Below are 17,665 nucleotides of genomic sequence, written 5' to 3'. Positions count from 1 at the left end.
AAAATTTTATTTTATAAATGCGTGAAGATACTGAAGTTGAAAATGAGAAGACGTCGGACTGCAAAGGATTAAGTATTTATCAAACAAAATAAAATATATATAATTATATATGTGGATGTGTGTAGATGTGTATGAGTATACGTAATTGTACATATACACATACACGAATGTTTCAATTCGAAATAAAGTGTCGCACAGATGAGAGCACTGTGTAGAATGTGTTTGTGTTAAATAACACGAACAATGTTTCAAGTTTTCTAATCGGACAAACAAACAAATGAATGAATGAATGAATAAACCAACGGAATCATTCTTGCTGCCAACGAATCAATGCACCTCCATTAATCTGCTAAGATCCTGACTACTACACGTTCAACTTATCGTTAGCACGATGGCTAATCGAATGGAACGAAAAGAGAAGGACAAAAAAAATAAAAAAAAAAAGGAAAAAGAAAGAAAGAAAAAAAAAAACAAATAGAAAGATGATTTTTACAAAAGACCACCCTTGCGTCCAAAGAATAATGAACTGATGGAACCTAGGGCGGTTTGAGTAATGGACTCTCTGGTAACTGGTGTTGCAATATTAGCCGCTGCCATAACTTTTCCTAAATCTGATCTAGTTGGTTTACTACTAGCATCGCTATCTCGTTTATCTTGAGTAGCAAACGCACATTCTAAAATGAACGATCTCATTGGCGAATCTAAACTAGAATTAGCAGAGGACACAACTGAAGAACCACCATCGTCGTCATCGTCCATCTTATTTCTAGGATCGTCGTCATTCATATGACGTTCCAAAGTTGGTTTCGATCTAAATTCAGAGGAAACCGAGGATGAGGATGACGAGGATGTGAACAATCTTTCCTGACTGACGCTCGAAGGCATCGATCCTTTGAGGAAGGTCAGTTGTGCCATTGGACTCTTCATCGAACGTCGCGTATACAAAGCACCCTGAAGTGCCAACGGTGAGATCGAGGAACCAACAGTCGTCGACATGATAGCATCTATTCCTATTCTTTCAAGTTTTTCGACCAATCGTATTCCCGAAAGTGCTTTTTTCTCGGATCTTGAAAGCGACGGTTTTGATCTCGTTCTTTTGTTAGGTTGCGATTGAGTGGAGGATTCGGTACTGAATGTACGCTTCAATAATTCAGCTCCGCTACTTAACAGGCTGAAAGATAGAGAAGTATTTTCTTGTTGCGACGTTGCAGGTGGTGGTGATGTGGATCTCGTTGCTGGTGGACTAGCGTCTGGGCTATTACAAGGTGTGGCCGTTGGTATGAAGTTTCTTTCACTATTAGGTGTCGCCCCGCATGAAGTACCTACGCAGGAAGGTGTTACAGCCTTGATTCCTCTTTCATTGAGCATCTTGGCCAAGCCGAGTGTAGTCGAGAAAGTCGAGGTAGAATTACTCCTGCTACGAGTTCTAGGACTATTCTTTCCAGAATTTCCAGCGCTACTTGGTGCCGTTGCTACTCTACTACCAACGATACTTGGTGTCACGCTCGTATGCTCGTCCGGATGAAGTACCGTGCTATTCGTAAATGTATACACCGAGCCTGTATCTTGGAAGAGTTTACCAGGATTCGCGTACTCCTCGTCTTCCTCTAAATCCGACAAAGTAAAAGTCAATAAACCGATATCTTCAAGGGCACGTCCACCACGTGTTCTAACACCTGGCCTATCTTCCAATAATCCACCTAAAGTAGGCGTAGCTAATCGTGACCAATGATGTAGCGTTTGCGAACCCTCCATTGGCTTTACTATCTGTAATTTCTCTGGAACTCTCCAAGCGTTTCCGGCATTAGCACTGAAACCGCTTAGATTACCACTGCTACCAGTTGACATTATACTGTCAGGTGTTCGACAACCAAACGGTAAAAAGTTCGGCGGTGAATGTGCGATACCACCATCGTAATCATAGTTGTATCCAGCACCAGTACTCAGACATGCTCGTCTTGTTAGCACCTCCGCAGGTGTCAATCGACGTAGAGCTGCTTCCAAATCGGCTGCACCCGGTGCACCAGGCACTCCAATCCTTTGTGGTCCTCTGTTAACAAAGACAAACATAATAAACACTTATTAGAAATCATTTTCTCATAGACTATTTTTTTTATACGTATTTACTATGATACATACGGATAATCATCAAACTCAGTGAAAAGGGAACCTTCGCTCTCACTGTGACCGGTAGAATCGAAACTTGGAAAACCAAAAGATACATTAGATTTAACTTGAGTACAACTCATACGTGGACCCATCGAACCGCTAGATAATGTTGATGTTGTCATTGAACCTATACGAGGAAATTGATTCATATCTGCACTAGAGTACGACGCTCGCGAAGCACAACGAACTGTTTCGAATACTTTCTTATAGGTTGGCCTAAATCAAATAGAGAAAACAAATTGTCATCGTTAAATAATACATTAATAATACACACACGTACACATGAAAGTATTTAAGAATGACCATGACATTTTATAACTTACGTTCGATCAGTAATGATACCAGAATCAAGACTCAATTCCGAATATAGAGAAGATTCCAATTCCGAAGCTATCGAGTCTGGTTGTGGTGCAGCACCCATCGAAGGAAACAGCGATCCACCTCTTACGGTTGGCATTCCACGTTTTCTTTGTTTACGCAACTGTTCTTGCGTTTCAGATAGCAGATTAACAACCTAAAAAAAGAAAACCGAAAGAGAAAAATAATTCATGAGGATTTAGTCAAATTTTCAATTCCTTTTATCATTAAAGTACCACCATTGGTACCCCGCAAGTGTACTCGAATAATATGTTGATCAAAAATTTCTCGGTTAAATATGAATATATAAATTACGAGTAGTAATACCTCAGCATATCGTTCTTTAAATTCCGCAAGTTCACTAGCAAGGGTGTTCTGATTATCTCTGGTAATGACTAGAGTCGCACCGACCTCATCATGCTCGGCCAAGAGTTGAGCTAACCTGAGCTCAGTTTCAGCTAATTTAGCAGTCAGGCTAATTATTTGTTCATGCTGTAACCTATTTTCTTCTTTTTGTCGACCAAGCTCATCGGCCATATCGTCCACCTCCATATTGGCATTTGCTGTTACATTATGAAAAAAAAAAAAAAAATAAAAAACAAAACACGATTATTTTATTTCAATACATTATTATAATTAAACACTTAAACACGTTTAAATTTGGAAATAATAATTACAACTAACCGAGTTGAGAAGCAATGTCCTTTACAAGGCGGGCCTCTTGTTCCTCGGTATCGTTCGTCTCGTTTATCAACTTGGAAAATTCATTACGTAATTGTTTGTTCTCATCTTCTAATGTACTTATCTTCCTTTGCATCATGTCCAAATTGATACCACGTAAACCCGTTGGTGTACCACTTTCAGAGCTCGACTCGTCAACGTCGTTTGTAAGAATTTGAATGAGTTCGGTTTTCTTGTATAATTCATGATTCAATTGTGTGATCTTTTCGTTTGCCTCTTTCAAATCTGATTCTAGGGCGTTAACAGTACTCTCAAGTTTTTGATTGTGCGTCAGCAGTTCCTTACCAATGCGTGCCGTCAATTCCAAATCTTTTTCTTTCTACAAGAAAATAATAAACAGTTAATAATAATGTATAGGATACTTTTTATTTGCTAAGAATGTTAATGTTGTTTAACCAATTAATGCTGTGATCGTTATAGATGATAAAAGTAAAATATTTTCTATTATCATTTCATTTAATTATACATTTTTTTTTGTTCAAGAAGTTTACTATAGTTTATTAAATAAATTAACAAATGTTTAAATACTTGTTTTTCCATAAGAAAAATATGGAAATATATTAATCAATTAAATCATTAATTGGTTAAAGTTGAAATCTTTATTGTTCATTTTTGTGTGTCAAAAGTTTATTTTTCTTTTATCTTACTTCTTCCAGAAGCCTTGTAACTGCCTCAATGTCATTATAGGTCTTGGTCATTTGGCTCACACGGTCGCTGCATAGAACTAGAAACAAATAATAATTTCATTCGACTTTTTGATGCATGCACAGTTTTACCAATTACAATAAAACCACATGTTTTTATGTATAAAACTAAATACAACGTGTAAACGATTAATATTGGAATATTACAACATTGTGTACATTGGTGACAAATGTTTGCAGAAAATAAAATCAATTTGATATTAAAATGCGAAGAAGGCTGAAACAAAAATTTGACGTGCAACGATAATAATAATAATAATAATAATAATAATAATAATAATAATAATAATAATAATAATAATAATAAATATCTACTGTGTGATTTAAGATCTGAATTAAGATGATATTACTTTGAAGAATTGACCAAAAAATTAAAAATTAAATTAAGAAAAAAGAAAACGTAAAAAACTCCTACGCGTTTTAGAACATTTCTTCAGATGCACTTTTATATCGAATAAATTACGTGACGTATAATATTAATTTTCTTCTCGTTCAACGCACGTGTGATCAAAGAAGAAGAAAAAAGAAAAAAGCCGATTATACCTAACTATTAATATCAAGTATAGCAACGGGTCATTAAGCAATTTCACATAAATACCGTTTATAATGATCAACCTTTGACCATAGTAATAAATCAAATCCCATAATATTTTCTCAATGATTATAATTACTTAGAAAAATATTATTGCTAATTGCTTTTAAATATACCTTGATTATCATTCCCGGTATTATTAGTAATCGAAGAAGAAGAAGTAGAAGAAGAAGAAGAAGAAGATGATTTTCTATTCCGCATAGTAAATACGCCTAAAGTACGGGACAACATGTTGTGTTGTCGATGATTAAATGTATATTAATAATTTATCAAGATGAAACATTCAACAAATGAACTTAACAAATCCAATCTGCCCAGACTGTCCAGACTGCCCATGTAAACATAGATGAATCCCCACCCCACCACTCGTTTATAGTTGTCCAATATTTACATTGTCCCTTGTTCACAAACAATCCATCAGCAAGTGTTAATAAAATACACTTAGGAAAAAATCACTCGTTATAATAAGAAGATATGAGTTAAAAGATTATTTGAACAAGTAGAATGTGTGATTCACATAAAATCCATCTGCCGACCATACGATCAGATCTCTCAGAATGTTGGTGGTGTTGTAACTGAACTGCTAGGTTCGTCGTTCCTTTCTCAAAAGAAAATTTGAAACTTGTAGGACGGATAGCGTGTTGTTGGTAGTATAGTAATCCTACTAACTGGACGAAACGTGAGAAGGTGTAAGAGAGTTGAAAGACGCGCTTGGGTGAATGCACGGAACCAACCAACTCAACCCAACCAACCAACCAATCAAACCCCTGCCCCCCTAAGGCGTTGTGTTGTTGTAGATTTGTGTGTTATGTGTCTCTTCCCTGTTTTCTAAGTGAAGTCTACTAGTATAATATCACCAGCAACTCTTCTTCTACCGGCAACATATCTGAATAAACTACTCTCTTGCATCCTATCGATCCAAGGGAAACTGTAAGCCGAGGTATCGGCGCAGACGCATCATCATCTTCTTCTACATAGGCGTCATAGTAACCGGGTAAATGTATAAGCACGTGTTGAAAACTCATCAGCATCATCAACAACATGTTAAACACGTGTGTCTCTGTTCGTGTGTGTGTATGTGTATGTGTATGTGTTCAGGCCAGTTTATGTATTTTGATAGAATTTTGATATAATTAATTCGTTTATTATATTAAATATAAATCATATTTATATATAAGAATTATTATCTTTAGTATTGATTTCAATAAAGGAAAATAATATCGAGTAGTTCATCAAGAAATGTACGTTTTGAAAAGTTTCTTTTTTTTTTTTTTCAATTTTTTTGATATTTTTCAAGGCTCTCCTCTTTCTTTCTGTGTGCTGTGGAACAATTTGCATATCCATGAATATACGGCCCTGTGTTGGTTTTATTTATATTCATATTTTTCAGTTCAAAGGATCAAACGAGTGTTGAATATTTTATTTGTCGATTGTTTGAATTGTATTATTATTATTATTATTAGGATTTAAAAAAATATATTTTTAAATATATTTATTATAAATATAAAAATTCATTTATATACATCTAAATGTATATACGTATTTATGGATTCATTTTTAAACCTTTGAAGAAGAAAGATTTGTTAATGATACTTAATTCAATTTTATCGAACAAATTCCAGAACAAAATTGATCAAAATAAAATTTGATATGTAAAACTACTATTAGGAGGAAAGAAAAAAATTATTTTTCTGTTTTTGAAACTTTACTTTCCTTTTTTAATAGGAAAGAGGATAAAAAAACCTTGTTTAAATTCCAACGATTGCAACAGATTCAGTTTCTAAACAAGAAATTAGACTGTGGCCATAAGATGGCCATCGAAAACTAGTCCCTGATGTTTTTCATCCTACACTATTATTATTATTATTATAGTTGTTATGGCTTTCCCTTTGGGCATCGGTATTTTTCTTCCTTTTCCTTTACCTGAACGAACCAGTACGACCGGTGGAAGACGACGAATCAAGAATCACATCTTATGATGCATGGTCTAATACCAACCATATTTTATTTTTTTTTTTTATCAAAGTAAACTACTACATTAGCTACGATTCTCCTTGACATTTTCTCTTATCTTTTCTTTTTTTGAAATCCTCGAAATGGTATTTCATTAAAAATTTTAACACCACATTAATAATTATATTGCATAATTTTTTATTTTTGTAGAATTTGTTTAATTACTATAATTAAATTTAGAAAAAAAAAGAAAATAATAATAATAATAATAATAAATTTTGTGTAGAATTATTTGTTGTAATTTTTTCTGAATAAAATCACACAAATGTTTACTTCTTGCAAAATAATGTTCGATTAATGTTAGTAACCCCCATAACGCGACACAACGTGCAAAAAAATAATTTGAAAGACATTGAAAACCGGTTAAAATGGAGTACTTATCTCATTTTGTCACCAGAACCAGTTTCGATATACGGCTAATCTAATAGGATTGGAATCCGTGCGAATATTCCAAGTAAGGGGAGAGGAGAATGATTCATACTTCTGACGGTGGACCCATTCTCGCGATTATGATCGAAAATAATCTCAAAGAACAATGCACGAATCGATTTAAACACACACACATACACACATACACACACACGCTTATAACCATCAACCATGAAAAACCAATTACGTTTTTCTTATATTTTCTTATATATTTTTTTTTTGTTTTATCTTACTTAGAAAATATCGTATGTGACGTATTTTACTTATTAACATTATTTACTTATCTCGCATGAGTAAAAAAATTGCATAAGTTAACCGCACGTTTCTTTTTCTTTTGTCCACGTAATAGAACATTTTTACCAATAAAAATTTTAACGACGTTGCATAATATGATTTTTTTCTCCTTCTAACAATTTTATGCAATTGCAATTATTCATTAAAGTAACTTAGGGGAAATCATGTATATAATAAATATATAAATGTAATTGGGTAATTGTAAAAATAATCAATTTGTTTTATATATATACATTAAAATAAATTTATAATATAAGATAAATAAAAACAAAGACATTATTTCTATTTTTTTTCTTTTAATTATTTAACTGATACCATTGTCGCAATTACTGGCACTCAAACGTATAATAAATAATTATAAAATAATTTATTTAAAAACAAAAAAAAAAGTCAAAATTGAATAAATTGCAATAGTGAAACAAAGCACTCGATATATTTACAGTGACACGTGCTAAAAAAGTATGACAAGCATGCTTGTATGTGTGTGTGTGTGCGTGTCAAATGTGTCTACATCTCTAAAAAGAAAAAAAAAAAAAAATACGCGTAAAATATATATTTATTTTTTTTTCTCGTTCGACAAAACGTATATATTATTTTTTACCAAGCAGCAGCTTTAATTCTAAAGCAAAAAAAAAAATAAATAAAAATAAGATTAAAAAAAAGAAAAGCATTGAAATTGCGTGATAAAGTTTAGGATTGTAAGCGAAGACGAGAACGTAGACGAGTTTTCATTTAATTAAAGGTGCGAATGAAGAACTATGAGTAACTTTACGATCTTCTCACGTTTTATCACTTAGATATTAAAGATAAAATAAGTAACGATAAAGGAAGGAAGAGGGGGATGGGGAGGTAAGGAAGAGGAGGATTGGAAGCACTTTTATGCGTTTTTTTTTTTTATAGTGTCAGACGCATCCGCCATATTTTTTTTATATTCTTTTTCTTTCAACGATGATCTAAAGAAAATCTTTCTTTAATTATTATTAAATAAATATATATGTAATTTATTTTTTCAATTAATATACTACTTGTTTTGTGAATTTCTAACTTTTTTTGTTTTGTTTTTCTAACAAATATAAATTATATTATAATATATATTTGTTTTGTAAAATATTAATCATATAATTTATAAAATAAATATATTATATTAAAATATATGAATTTTTACAGGTGAGAAAATATTTAATCAATAATTTCAAGTTCAAAAATTGTGAATGCAAATCTATTATTTTAATGAAATTATTTAAATATCCTTTTTTTTTTGGTTAACTGTGTAATATTGAAATCGCGTATACATCATTTATTATTCACTTTCCGAGACGAATAACGTTTCAATGCAAATCTCGAGTTGTTCGTGACGTACGCAATAAGAATAAGGAAAATCTGTGGTTGGTTCTGTCGTGAGAATGACAAAATAAAAAGAGAAAAAAATCCCAAGGACACGCTGACACAATGTTACTATTACTACTACTACTACTACTACCACAATCACTACTTGTGATCATGTCAATTTTATCGTTATCTTCTTCTTACTAATAAACCTTAAAAAGCAAGTATTGGTTTTGGCACTATATAAATAAGGAAAAAACAAAAGTAAACTAAACAGGACGAGTGAATCAAACTTGATTACGTATTCTTTGCAAAAAAAAGAACGAACTCTCTTTGATTTACAAACGTGCAATCATTTTGTACAAACTTAAATCACATGAATTAACGTGTGACAAGAAAGATCTTTAAAAAAAAAAAAACGAAGAAGAAGAAGAAAACTCGTCTCGTCACGTCGAAGAAAAATATCAGCAGATCATAAATTGATCCGTTTCATTTTTTCTTTGAATCATTTCTGGGATAAAAAAGAATATATATATCCAGGATTAATCATTTAAATTTATCACTCAAAAAAGTGTCCATCGTAATACTGATTTCCATAAAATGTTTCCTATAAAAATATTTGATCTCGAATGCATAAGAATTATTTTTTTTTTTTATTACATATTCAACAACATTATCGAAACGTTTTCAAAATATTATTAACTTGCACTTTTCGTATATAAACTACTATCAAAATATTTAATTTTAAAAATTGATATGCCTTGCAGTAGTTTCCATACTCTGTAAACAATTCTCTCTCTCTCTCTCTGCAATTCTAATATCTCTGTTTGAAATTCTAATACCGAAATAAATGTAATATTCAAATTTGAAAACAACAACAACAAAGAATATTTAGCACTAGAATATTTTAAAAAGTTTTCGAAGTAAGTTATAAAAATACGTCCATTATTTAAAAATGATGAGGGGGGAGGGGGGAGGTTCTTTTTCCAATGAACGTCATATTTAAAAAAATCCCATTAAAAATGGGCAAAACTTGAAATAAGGTAAAACGATTACCTCGATTAAAATTTATATATAAAAAAGAACTGAAAATATTTGTGTGAAAAATAATTTAGCATGATTAAAACTCTGTTATATACAAAAGAAGTTAAAAATAGGCCAAAACTTTGAGCGAGGTAAAACGATTACCTCTAAGAATTGTATCAAAAAATAATAAAAAAAAATTAGAAAATATTCGTGAAAAATAATTTAGTATGATTAATCCTGTTATATATATATATAAATATAATTGGACGGATAGAAGAATATGCGTTTTGTTTTGATAGGATAATATAGTACTGACAGGATATGCAAGTGCAGGGTGTGTCGGTTGGCGAACCGAGAAGAAACAATGGCGTCCCTTCGACACAACTTTTGCAGTCCCAGCAGGGCGCGCTGATTCTAGTTGTAGGTACGTCGTTAGGTACTGAACCAGTTTGCGAGTAGTATGTCTCGAGACGAAGTACTCTAGCCACTTCGTTTTCATAGTTATCCGAAGTTGAATCAAACTCGGATGAAACTGATGACGTTGAAGGTCTGATGTCCTCGTCGTATTCGTAAGGATCATCATCCTGGGATTCTTCTTCCTCTTCCTGTAGTTGTTGAGATTGTTCTTGCTGTTGTTGTGGTTGCTGATAATACTGTGATTGGTAATGATGAGGATGATGATGATGAAGATGATGATGAGGATGATAAGGAGGATGATGATGAGGAAGAGGAAGATTCGAAGAGGTTGCTTCCTCTTCGATTTCCTCCAGCTTGGCACTCCAGTTTTGCTTTTCTGATTCTTCGTCCTCCAGGGTACACCAAAAGAGGTCCTACACGGACCAACTCCAACACCAAAAACTACCCCCATATCACCATTTCATTACCCAATTCGCAAACCCCATATTAGTTACACTAATCTAATACTTATCATATATGTAGGATTCGTGAAAAAAATCGGGCCGTTGGACCGACTGGACCGGGACTCGAACCCGGATCTTCCGCTTTCCGGGCGACTGCTCTTTAACCATTGAGCTATCCAGGGCCCACCGTCCAATCTCCTCACGAATGCCTATTTAAGTGTTTGGCTTGAAGGCGCTCGCATCCCACATATATATTGTTATTAACCAATTTAATAAGAGATTATATTTATTATTAGGCTCTTTTACACATATATGTTTATTATTTAATCAACATAATTGGTGTCAATTAACTTGATAGTGCAATCTTATAACTTTGATCAAAGTTATTATTTAATTATCGATATTGTTTTATTATTTTTTTCCAATTGTAATATCAATATTTAAATATGTTTAATTATTATTTTTCAATTTTATAAATAATAATAATAATAACGTTGGGGTTTGTTCGAAGTAACGAGCGTATAAAAGTCTATTATAAATAATCATAAATGTAATAGAATATGCGTGTTGCATCGGATTGTAAAGTTAAACCGAGTTTAATGTTAACGACACAGATATATTAGTGTTTATTAATTCCATGTATCATGAAAATATTGTTGCTAGTATATTTCACGATCTGATTATGACGATATTGAATTTCAATAATCGAACGTTTTCTTTCTCTCCTACGCTTATAATTTTAAATCAAAACTTTTTTTAATCAAAATCAAAAAAAAAAAATCAATAATTTTAAATCAAAACTTTTTTTGAGTTTATTTTTAATCTATCTTTTTTTCTTCTTCTTCTTCTTTTTCTTATCTAATTTTTTAATTAATATCAATTATCTAAACGCGTCTTGACGTAATACGAATGACCCTATTTCACGTGATTTCAGATTCAAATTACTTTTACTTCCGTGTGGAGTGATATACCAACATGATATCATATAACTATATATATATGTGCATATATACTTCTTTGACGATCGATATCGTATGTAATGTAAGAACTGATGCAATTTACTCATAAAATTAACGGTTTTTGATCTCAACTATGATAAATTAGATTAAATCGAAAATAAATAGATTTTCTTTTTCTTAAACGATCTTCCAGTTCACGTTGTGAGGATTTTTTTATTTTTTTTCATTTATTGATAAACTTGTTAAACCACTACCATTAAATCACGAAATTGATTCAAGTTTAAAAACGTGATCAAATTAAATGCATTTATGAGCTATAGTTAAAAAGAGAAAAATATTTTCAAACAAATATAAAACATATGACATTGATATTCATTTGTAATTAATAAATTAATACAAATGTGTATATGTATTTTTTTTGTATTATTCCAAATTAAAAGAAAAAAAAAAAAAAAAAAAAGAAAAAAAAATTAAATACATATATAATAATTTGTAGTTATACTATTTTTGTTAAAAATATAAAAAATTTATGATATCATGTATATATGATATATATTTATATATTATTTAAAAAAGAAAAAAAAAATCATTTTTAGTTTATTTTTCTCATGATAAGAGTATCCCGAAAGAAAACAAAGGTGCAGACGATACAGGTAATTATTGATTTTCTTCGAGGGGGTAGTAGCTCGAGTCTTGCATAAGACTTTGCACCAACCAAACTGATTGTATGAAATCCACGAAGCCTTTTTCGTATTTTAAATAGGCACGGTATTAATAACATTGGGAAGAATCAGACTGATTACAAATCAGTTGTTTTTTACACGCGAATCAACTCTACGTATACGAACCTATACATATACATATATATACACGTACATATACATAAATGATCTTTCTAGATTATCTCGTAAACTTATTTTTTATACGTATCTATCAGGCTGCATAATAATGTAGTATATTAATAGACAGATAAAAAGAGAGAAAGGAAAAAAAAAGTTAAAGGTTATTTGTCACGATCTTAGAACTCCAGTATGAATAAAACACATAACTCAAAAAGAAAACAATTTTAACTTATTATAGCCTCGTTCGTTGCCTTAAAAACAAATCGTCGTAGTTGCGCATATACACAGATATATATATATATATACACGTACATTTACAAAATATATGTATCATATTTCAAATAATACTCGCAAAACAATGTGCAACAACGATGTCAAGGATCGTCAAGGATCGTCAAGAAACGTTTTTTGTCTCATTGTAATATACCCCACACGGTCAAGTACACTATAAATTGTGCATTTTCTTTTATTTCTTCACGTTCGATTGATTCTAACTTTGTCATTTTTTTTTGTTTTGTTTTAATTATTATCTCGTTTGTGAAATTCCTTATTGAATATAAATAATCGAACGTATTAATAAAAATAATTAAGCTAGTAAATCTTGCAAAAGAGTATAAACATTCCTTGTGATATGAATTTTTTTTTTCTATGGCCTTGAATTCTCATCGTTTTATTATTTTCTCTTCAAACGTTTTAACTAGTTGTGTAAAAAAATAGTAAATAGAAGATTAATAGGAATATATTAAAATTCTTATCGTCATACGCTACGAATACACATTCGTAAATGACTCATACGAAATATTTAAAGCGCATCATCGTTAAATTGACGCTGTTAAGTATCACTCTTGTCTAGAGATAATCTTCGTTGCGACGAATAAATTCCAATTAATGAATTTTATCAAATGCGTTTAAAAAACGCGCGAAAAAAAAGAAAAATAAAGAAGACAAGTAAAATTATTCGTTAATAAAAACAGGACACCAAAATACGCGCGCGCGCGCGTTTTTGGAAACAGGGGGTAGAAATTTCAATCCCGCGATTTCGTGGGGGGTTAATATTATCTTAAAACAAAAGCTACCGAGAGATCCGACCAATCAGTGTCGATCTTAAACTACTCATCGGCCAATCATCGATGGCAACGACATCGACACACAATGACAAGATTATTTGTGAGCCGGTGCAACACGCATTACATATAAATATTTAAATTGTATACTTTTAAACTATATAAATAAATAATAAGAATAATTAAAAAAAATATATATAATTATATATTTACCATTCAATAACGAAGTATCGTTCAAAAAGCGATCCTTAATCGCGTGTATTAAAATATATATATCTCAACCTTCGAGGATATCGCACCGAAGATTAAAAGTAGACATTCTTGAAAACACTGCAATAACCTTCAAACTTGTTTTAATGGCCTTTTTGCCAATGACGTTTATCCTGTTTGCGTTTACGATAAAAACTAAGCTGCTTTCAATGTCACGATACTGTGCTAACTGAAAATGATCACTGTTTAGAGAGATCATCAGAACGTAGTCAGAAACGTTCCACGACTGGATCAATCCGCCATGTTGCCTTTCAATGTATCCCTCCTTTACGTTCTTCTCTAAAGGTTGCACCTTTTTCACGGCAGATGTCGTTACTTTCTATACCGATAGGCCGGTATTTTACCGACCGAACAAAAACATCCCTCCTCCCTGTTTTTTCTCTCTTTCTCATTCTTTCTTAAACGTTCGATAGATTATTTTACTTGTTCAATTTTATTTTATGCTTTTTATATAAAGAGAGAAAAAAAATTCGTTTATTTGAATTTCACGTTCCTCGTCGGTAAACGGTATATTTATGTTTTATGAAAATAATTTTATACGTTTTTTTTTATCTCTCTCTCTCTTAAAAGGGCGTTCACAGGTCGGCCTTAAAGGGTTTAAAGAGAATATACAACTTTGTGACCTATTGCATGTATGCCACCCAACCACGCATCGATCCATTCAACGTTTAAGTTTTCCTGACATTTGTATGAATGAATCCCACATGAAAATAGATCGGTTTTATTATACTAACCAGGGATAAAACTTCGATTTATGTGTCAGCTATTTTGGTACTGAAGAATAATGAATTCTTTTCTATTTTATTTTTTTTTCTTCTCTTTAACTAACATAAGAATATTTTTCGCGTTTAAACTTGGCGGGTTTAAATTTAGATCTTTTGTAACAAAGATAGCACACATTTATATAACACCCGATATAATTATTATAAAAATACTATAGAGTCTCTTTTATTTTTATAAAGAAAAATTAATTAACATATTCTCCACAGAATGCGATAAAATATTATTATTTTGATTTGGCGAAATTTTGGCGGGAAAAGGGAATTTAATTTTTATTTTGAATCGATCATCGGTTCATTGTCCTAAGGCGCCTCTTGTTTCTTCTCGTTTAACAAAACATTACGATTATTATGTCTATATTTTTCATTCTTTCAAGTCGACACACGTAAAACTTGGCATAGCAATCGATATCGATCATAAAAACGTTAAAAGAACGTGAGTAGCATGGCACGCGTTTATTGACACACAATAACTAATTACAATTACATTTATAGAAATATGTGTGAGAAATTGATATATTATTTTCTCTTGTGACGTCGAGAAGAAATTTCTTACGTAAGAAACATATGAATAAATGTATTTCCGTGCAGAAACAATTATCGCAGAATATTGCAAAAGAGGAAGAAGAAAAAAAAGAAAAAGAAAAATGGATGACAACGATTAAAGCTTGTGTTCAAATACAATTGGTTGAAAGATAGGAATCGACGTGATTGGATTAACGGGAGAAGTGAACCGCTAAAATTGTAATAACAAAAAAATAATTACCGGAAATTCTTTATAAATAGAACAAAAAGATATCGAAAGAAAGAAAAGCGAAGATGAAAGTAAAAGAAAATAAAAATCAGAGAAAATGTTTACTTCAAAGATCCGATGAAAAGAAGATTTCTCAAGCTTACAGGAAATATTATAAAGTCGAATTGAATGAGGCAATGGAAATAATGGCGAACGGTAGTTTCGTCGATTATTATGAGAAATACAGTTACCAACTTCTTACGACAAAATATGCCCCGTGGAACCAATTATAAGAAATTTTGAATTACATCGAAGAGATGTAAAAACTTTCTTAAGATAATTTATTTACTAGCGTTTACCTATGCGAAAGATGAAAGAAGATTACGAGGAGTGAAAATGAACCGCCATCCGCCATCTTGTAAGAATATAATTTTTTTTTTTAAATATTCAATCAAAGAGAAAGAAAAAATGATAAAGAATCCAATTTTCGATTTTCGATAAGTAATTCTTGAAATCTAGTCGGATTTTCGATACTAATTGCGAGACGTTCGTGATACGTTCGTGTTCAAGGTCGAACGATAAAAATCTTTTCTAATTCTTGCGAATATATTTCACGAAGGTGTGTTTTGCACGAGAAAAGGCGTACGAAAAATGTAATTTACAAATTTTTCATAAGTATTCACGCGAAATAACCAACAAGAATGTATAATTACTTTATATAAAAATTATTCTTTAATGTCACGTAACACAATCGTCGTATCATAAGTAATCAGGAATCATAAACGACTGAGCAGAACTATGAAAATATTAGTCATTTTCTTATTCGTATAAAATTATTATATTGCAAATTTTCCATACGAATGAAATTTAAATTCTGACGACATGTACCGAAGTATTCGTAACATGAAATGGAATGAATATAATACGTGCATAAGAAAATATTTCGCATGTGTGTATGTAAAAAAAAAAAATTGATAAAAATTTAAGGAAATATAATGGAGACAGACAGATATATACGTTTGCTTCGCGTCACTCAGCGAGACGCAGTGCAAGTTACAATTACACGGTTACCCGAGCACAGATTACACCTACCATAATCGTAAAGAAAATCGAAAACATTTATTACCACTGCTAGCTAAACCTCTCTCCCTCTCTCTCTTTCCCCAACGTGTCTCTTTTTTTCTTTATTTATCTTGCTATTATTACAATTCATTGACGCCTCATTCATTCGGTAAATAAACGAGTTAGTTAAATCACCCTAACACGAAATGTCGATAAGATTCTAGAATTGATGATATAATTTCTCGATTAATTTAAAACGCTAAACGAATATTTTTTATCATCCCATTGAATTCATAGGATTTTAAGTATGGTAACTGAGATAAGTTAAGATTTTCTTTTTAAGACTTTGTTTAACCTATTTTTAACCCTTTCACGACTGGCGCCGGTTATATACGGCATCCAATGAATTATTAATACTAAATTAATTAAAGAAATTTGTAGCAACTATACACGTATTTAATTTAGAAAATAAGAAAAAGTGTATTTGTTTTACAACAGGAAACATATTGTAATGAAAATTTTTAAAATACGAGACACCCTTTTTTAAGGCGTATACCAATGATACAAAGATTCATTCATTAATTCCGCCTTCGTGAAAGGGTTGTATAAATATATTCAAAATTATATTACGTAAAACTGTACAAAAAAAACCTAAGAAATATAAATTGTCCTAACTTCTCATTTAAACAAATCGCATGATAAAAATCAGAGGAATCCTACCTCGGTTTAGTAGAAGAGTACGAATGACTCTGATGTAAATCCTGCCATATTTTGTTCTAGCTACGTGAAAGAGAAAATCCGATAGATCCCCGTCGCCCTCGTGAATGTCAGTTTCGGCTAAAACTTCTTTAAGAACTTCAACACGTTCCTCGGGTGTACTTTCGTCAGGTGGTCCAAGTTTTTTTTCCAAATACTCGACGACACCAATGTCGTCCCACAACAAGTCATCTTCCTTCTTATCTACCTTATTCGTTTTTCCTTGTATTTCTTCTTTTCTGACAACCCCCCTCCTCTCATTCCTCGTCTCTCGATAACTACTCGTAGCATGATCAACAAGATCATGCCCTGACATATCCAATCCCGCGTAAGAAACGTCCAATGCGAGACTTTCGAACGTTGATTCAGCGGTGGTTGTGGTGGCAATCGGTGGTACGAACCATCTCGAACCACCTCCATCTTTACTTTGATTTGGTGGTGCCGTTAAACGCGCTTTTTCTTGGGATTCACTTAAACTCGTGTCGTTCATGTCCTCATGATCCAATTGAATTCGTCTATCGGGATTTCGGATTGGTCCTTCTTTTTCTTCTTATTTTGATGGTGCGTAAATGAGTCTTTGTTTTTTTTTTTTTTATTTAATAATTCACTGACAATACACGTTTAATATTTTGTTGTCATTGTCTTAATTATATTTACATTATTTTTTATTCACAACACTTTTTTTTGTT

The 17,665-nt window shown here is 31.7% G+C and overlaps 2 protein-coding genes across 5 annotated transcripts; both read right to left on the bottom strand.

Moving 5' to 3' along the window:
• Positions 1-306: 306 nt before the first annotated feature.
• On the bottom strand, positions 307-13,901 carry LOC122516639 (trafficking kinesin-binding protein milt). Of its 4 annotated transcripts, none has more exons than XM_043634613.1 (7): positions 13,590-13,901; positions 3,915-3,991; positions 3,211-3,586; positions 2,854-3,089; positions 2,493-2,683; positions 2,140-2,385; positions 307-2,050 (listed from the first exon to the last, which is right to left on the bottom strand). In XM_043634613.1, the coding sequence occupies exons 2-7, from the start codon at positions 3,963-3,965 to the stop codon at positions 490-492; spliced, it is 2,661 nt and encodes an 886-aa protein (XP_043490548.1). In that variant the 5' UTR covers positions 3,966-3,991; positions 13,590-13,901; the 3' UTR covers positions 307-489. The 4 variants fall into 4 exon arrangements, with proteins under 4 accessions (XP_043490548.1, XP_043490549.1, XP_043490546.1 ...); XM_043634614.1 differs by lacking the exon at positions 13,590-13,901 and adding an exon at positions 9,968-10,412; XM_043634611.1 differs by lacking the exon at positions 13,590-13,901 and adding an exon at positions 10,025-10,256.
• LOC122517156 lies at positions 9,810-17,584 on the bottom strand. Its single transcript, XM_043635566.1, has 4 exons — positions 16,941-17,584; positions 10,385-10,509; positions 10,092-10,304; positions 9,810-9,815 (listed from the first exon to the last, which is right to left on the bottom strand). The coding sequence occupies exons 1-4, from the start codon at positions 17,464-17,466 to the stop codon at positions 9,810-9,812; spliced, it is 870 nt and encodes a 289-aa protein (XP_043491501.1). The 5' UTR covers positions 17,467-17,584.
• Between the last annotated feature and the right edge of the window lie 81 nt (positions 17,585-17,665).

This window comes from Polistes fuscatus, unplaced genomic scaffold, assembly GCF_010416935.1.
Source record: "Polistes fuscatus isolate 324 unplaced genomic scaffold, CU_Pfus_HIC Scaffold2, whole genome shotgun sequence".
Taxonomy (NCBI): Eukaryota; Metazoa; Arthropoda; class Insecta; order Hymenoptera; family Vespidae; genus Polistes; species Polistes fuscatus.
Note: the sequence above shows the minus strand (reverse complement) of the source record. Positions and strands in the feature narration are given on the sequence as shown.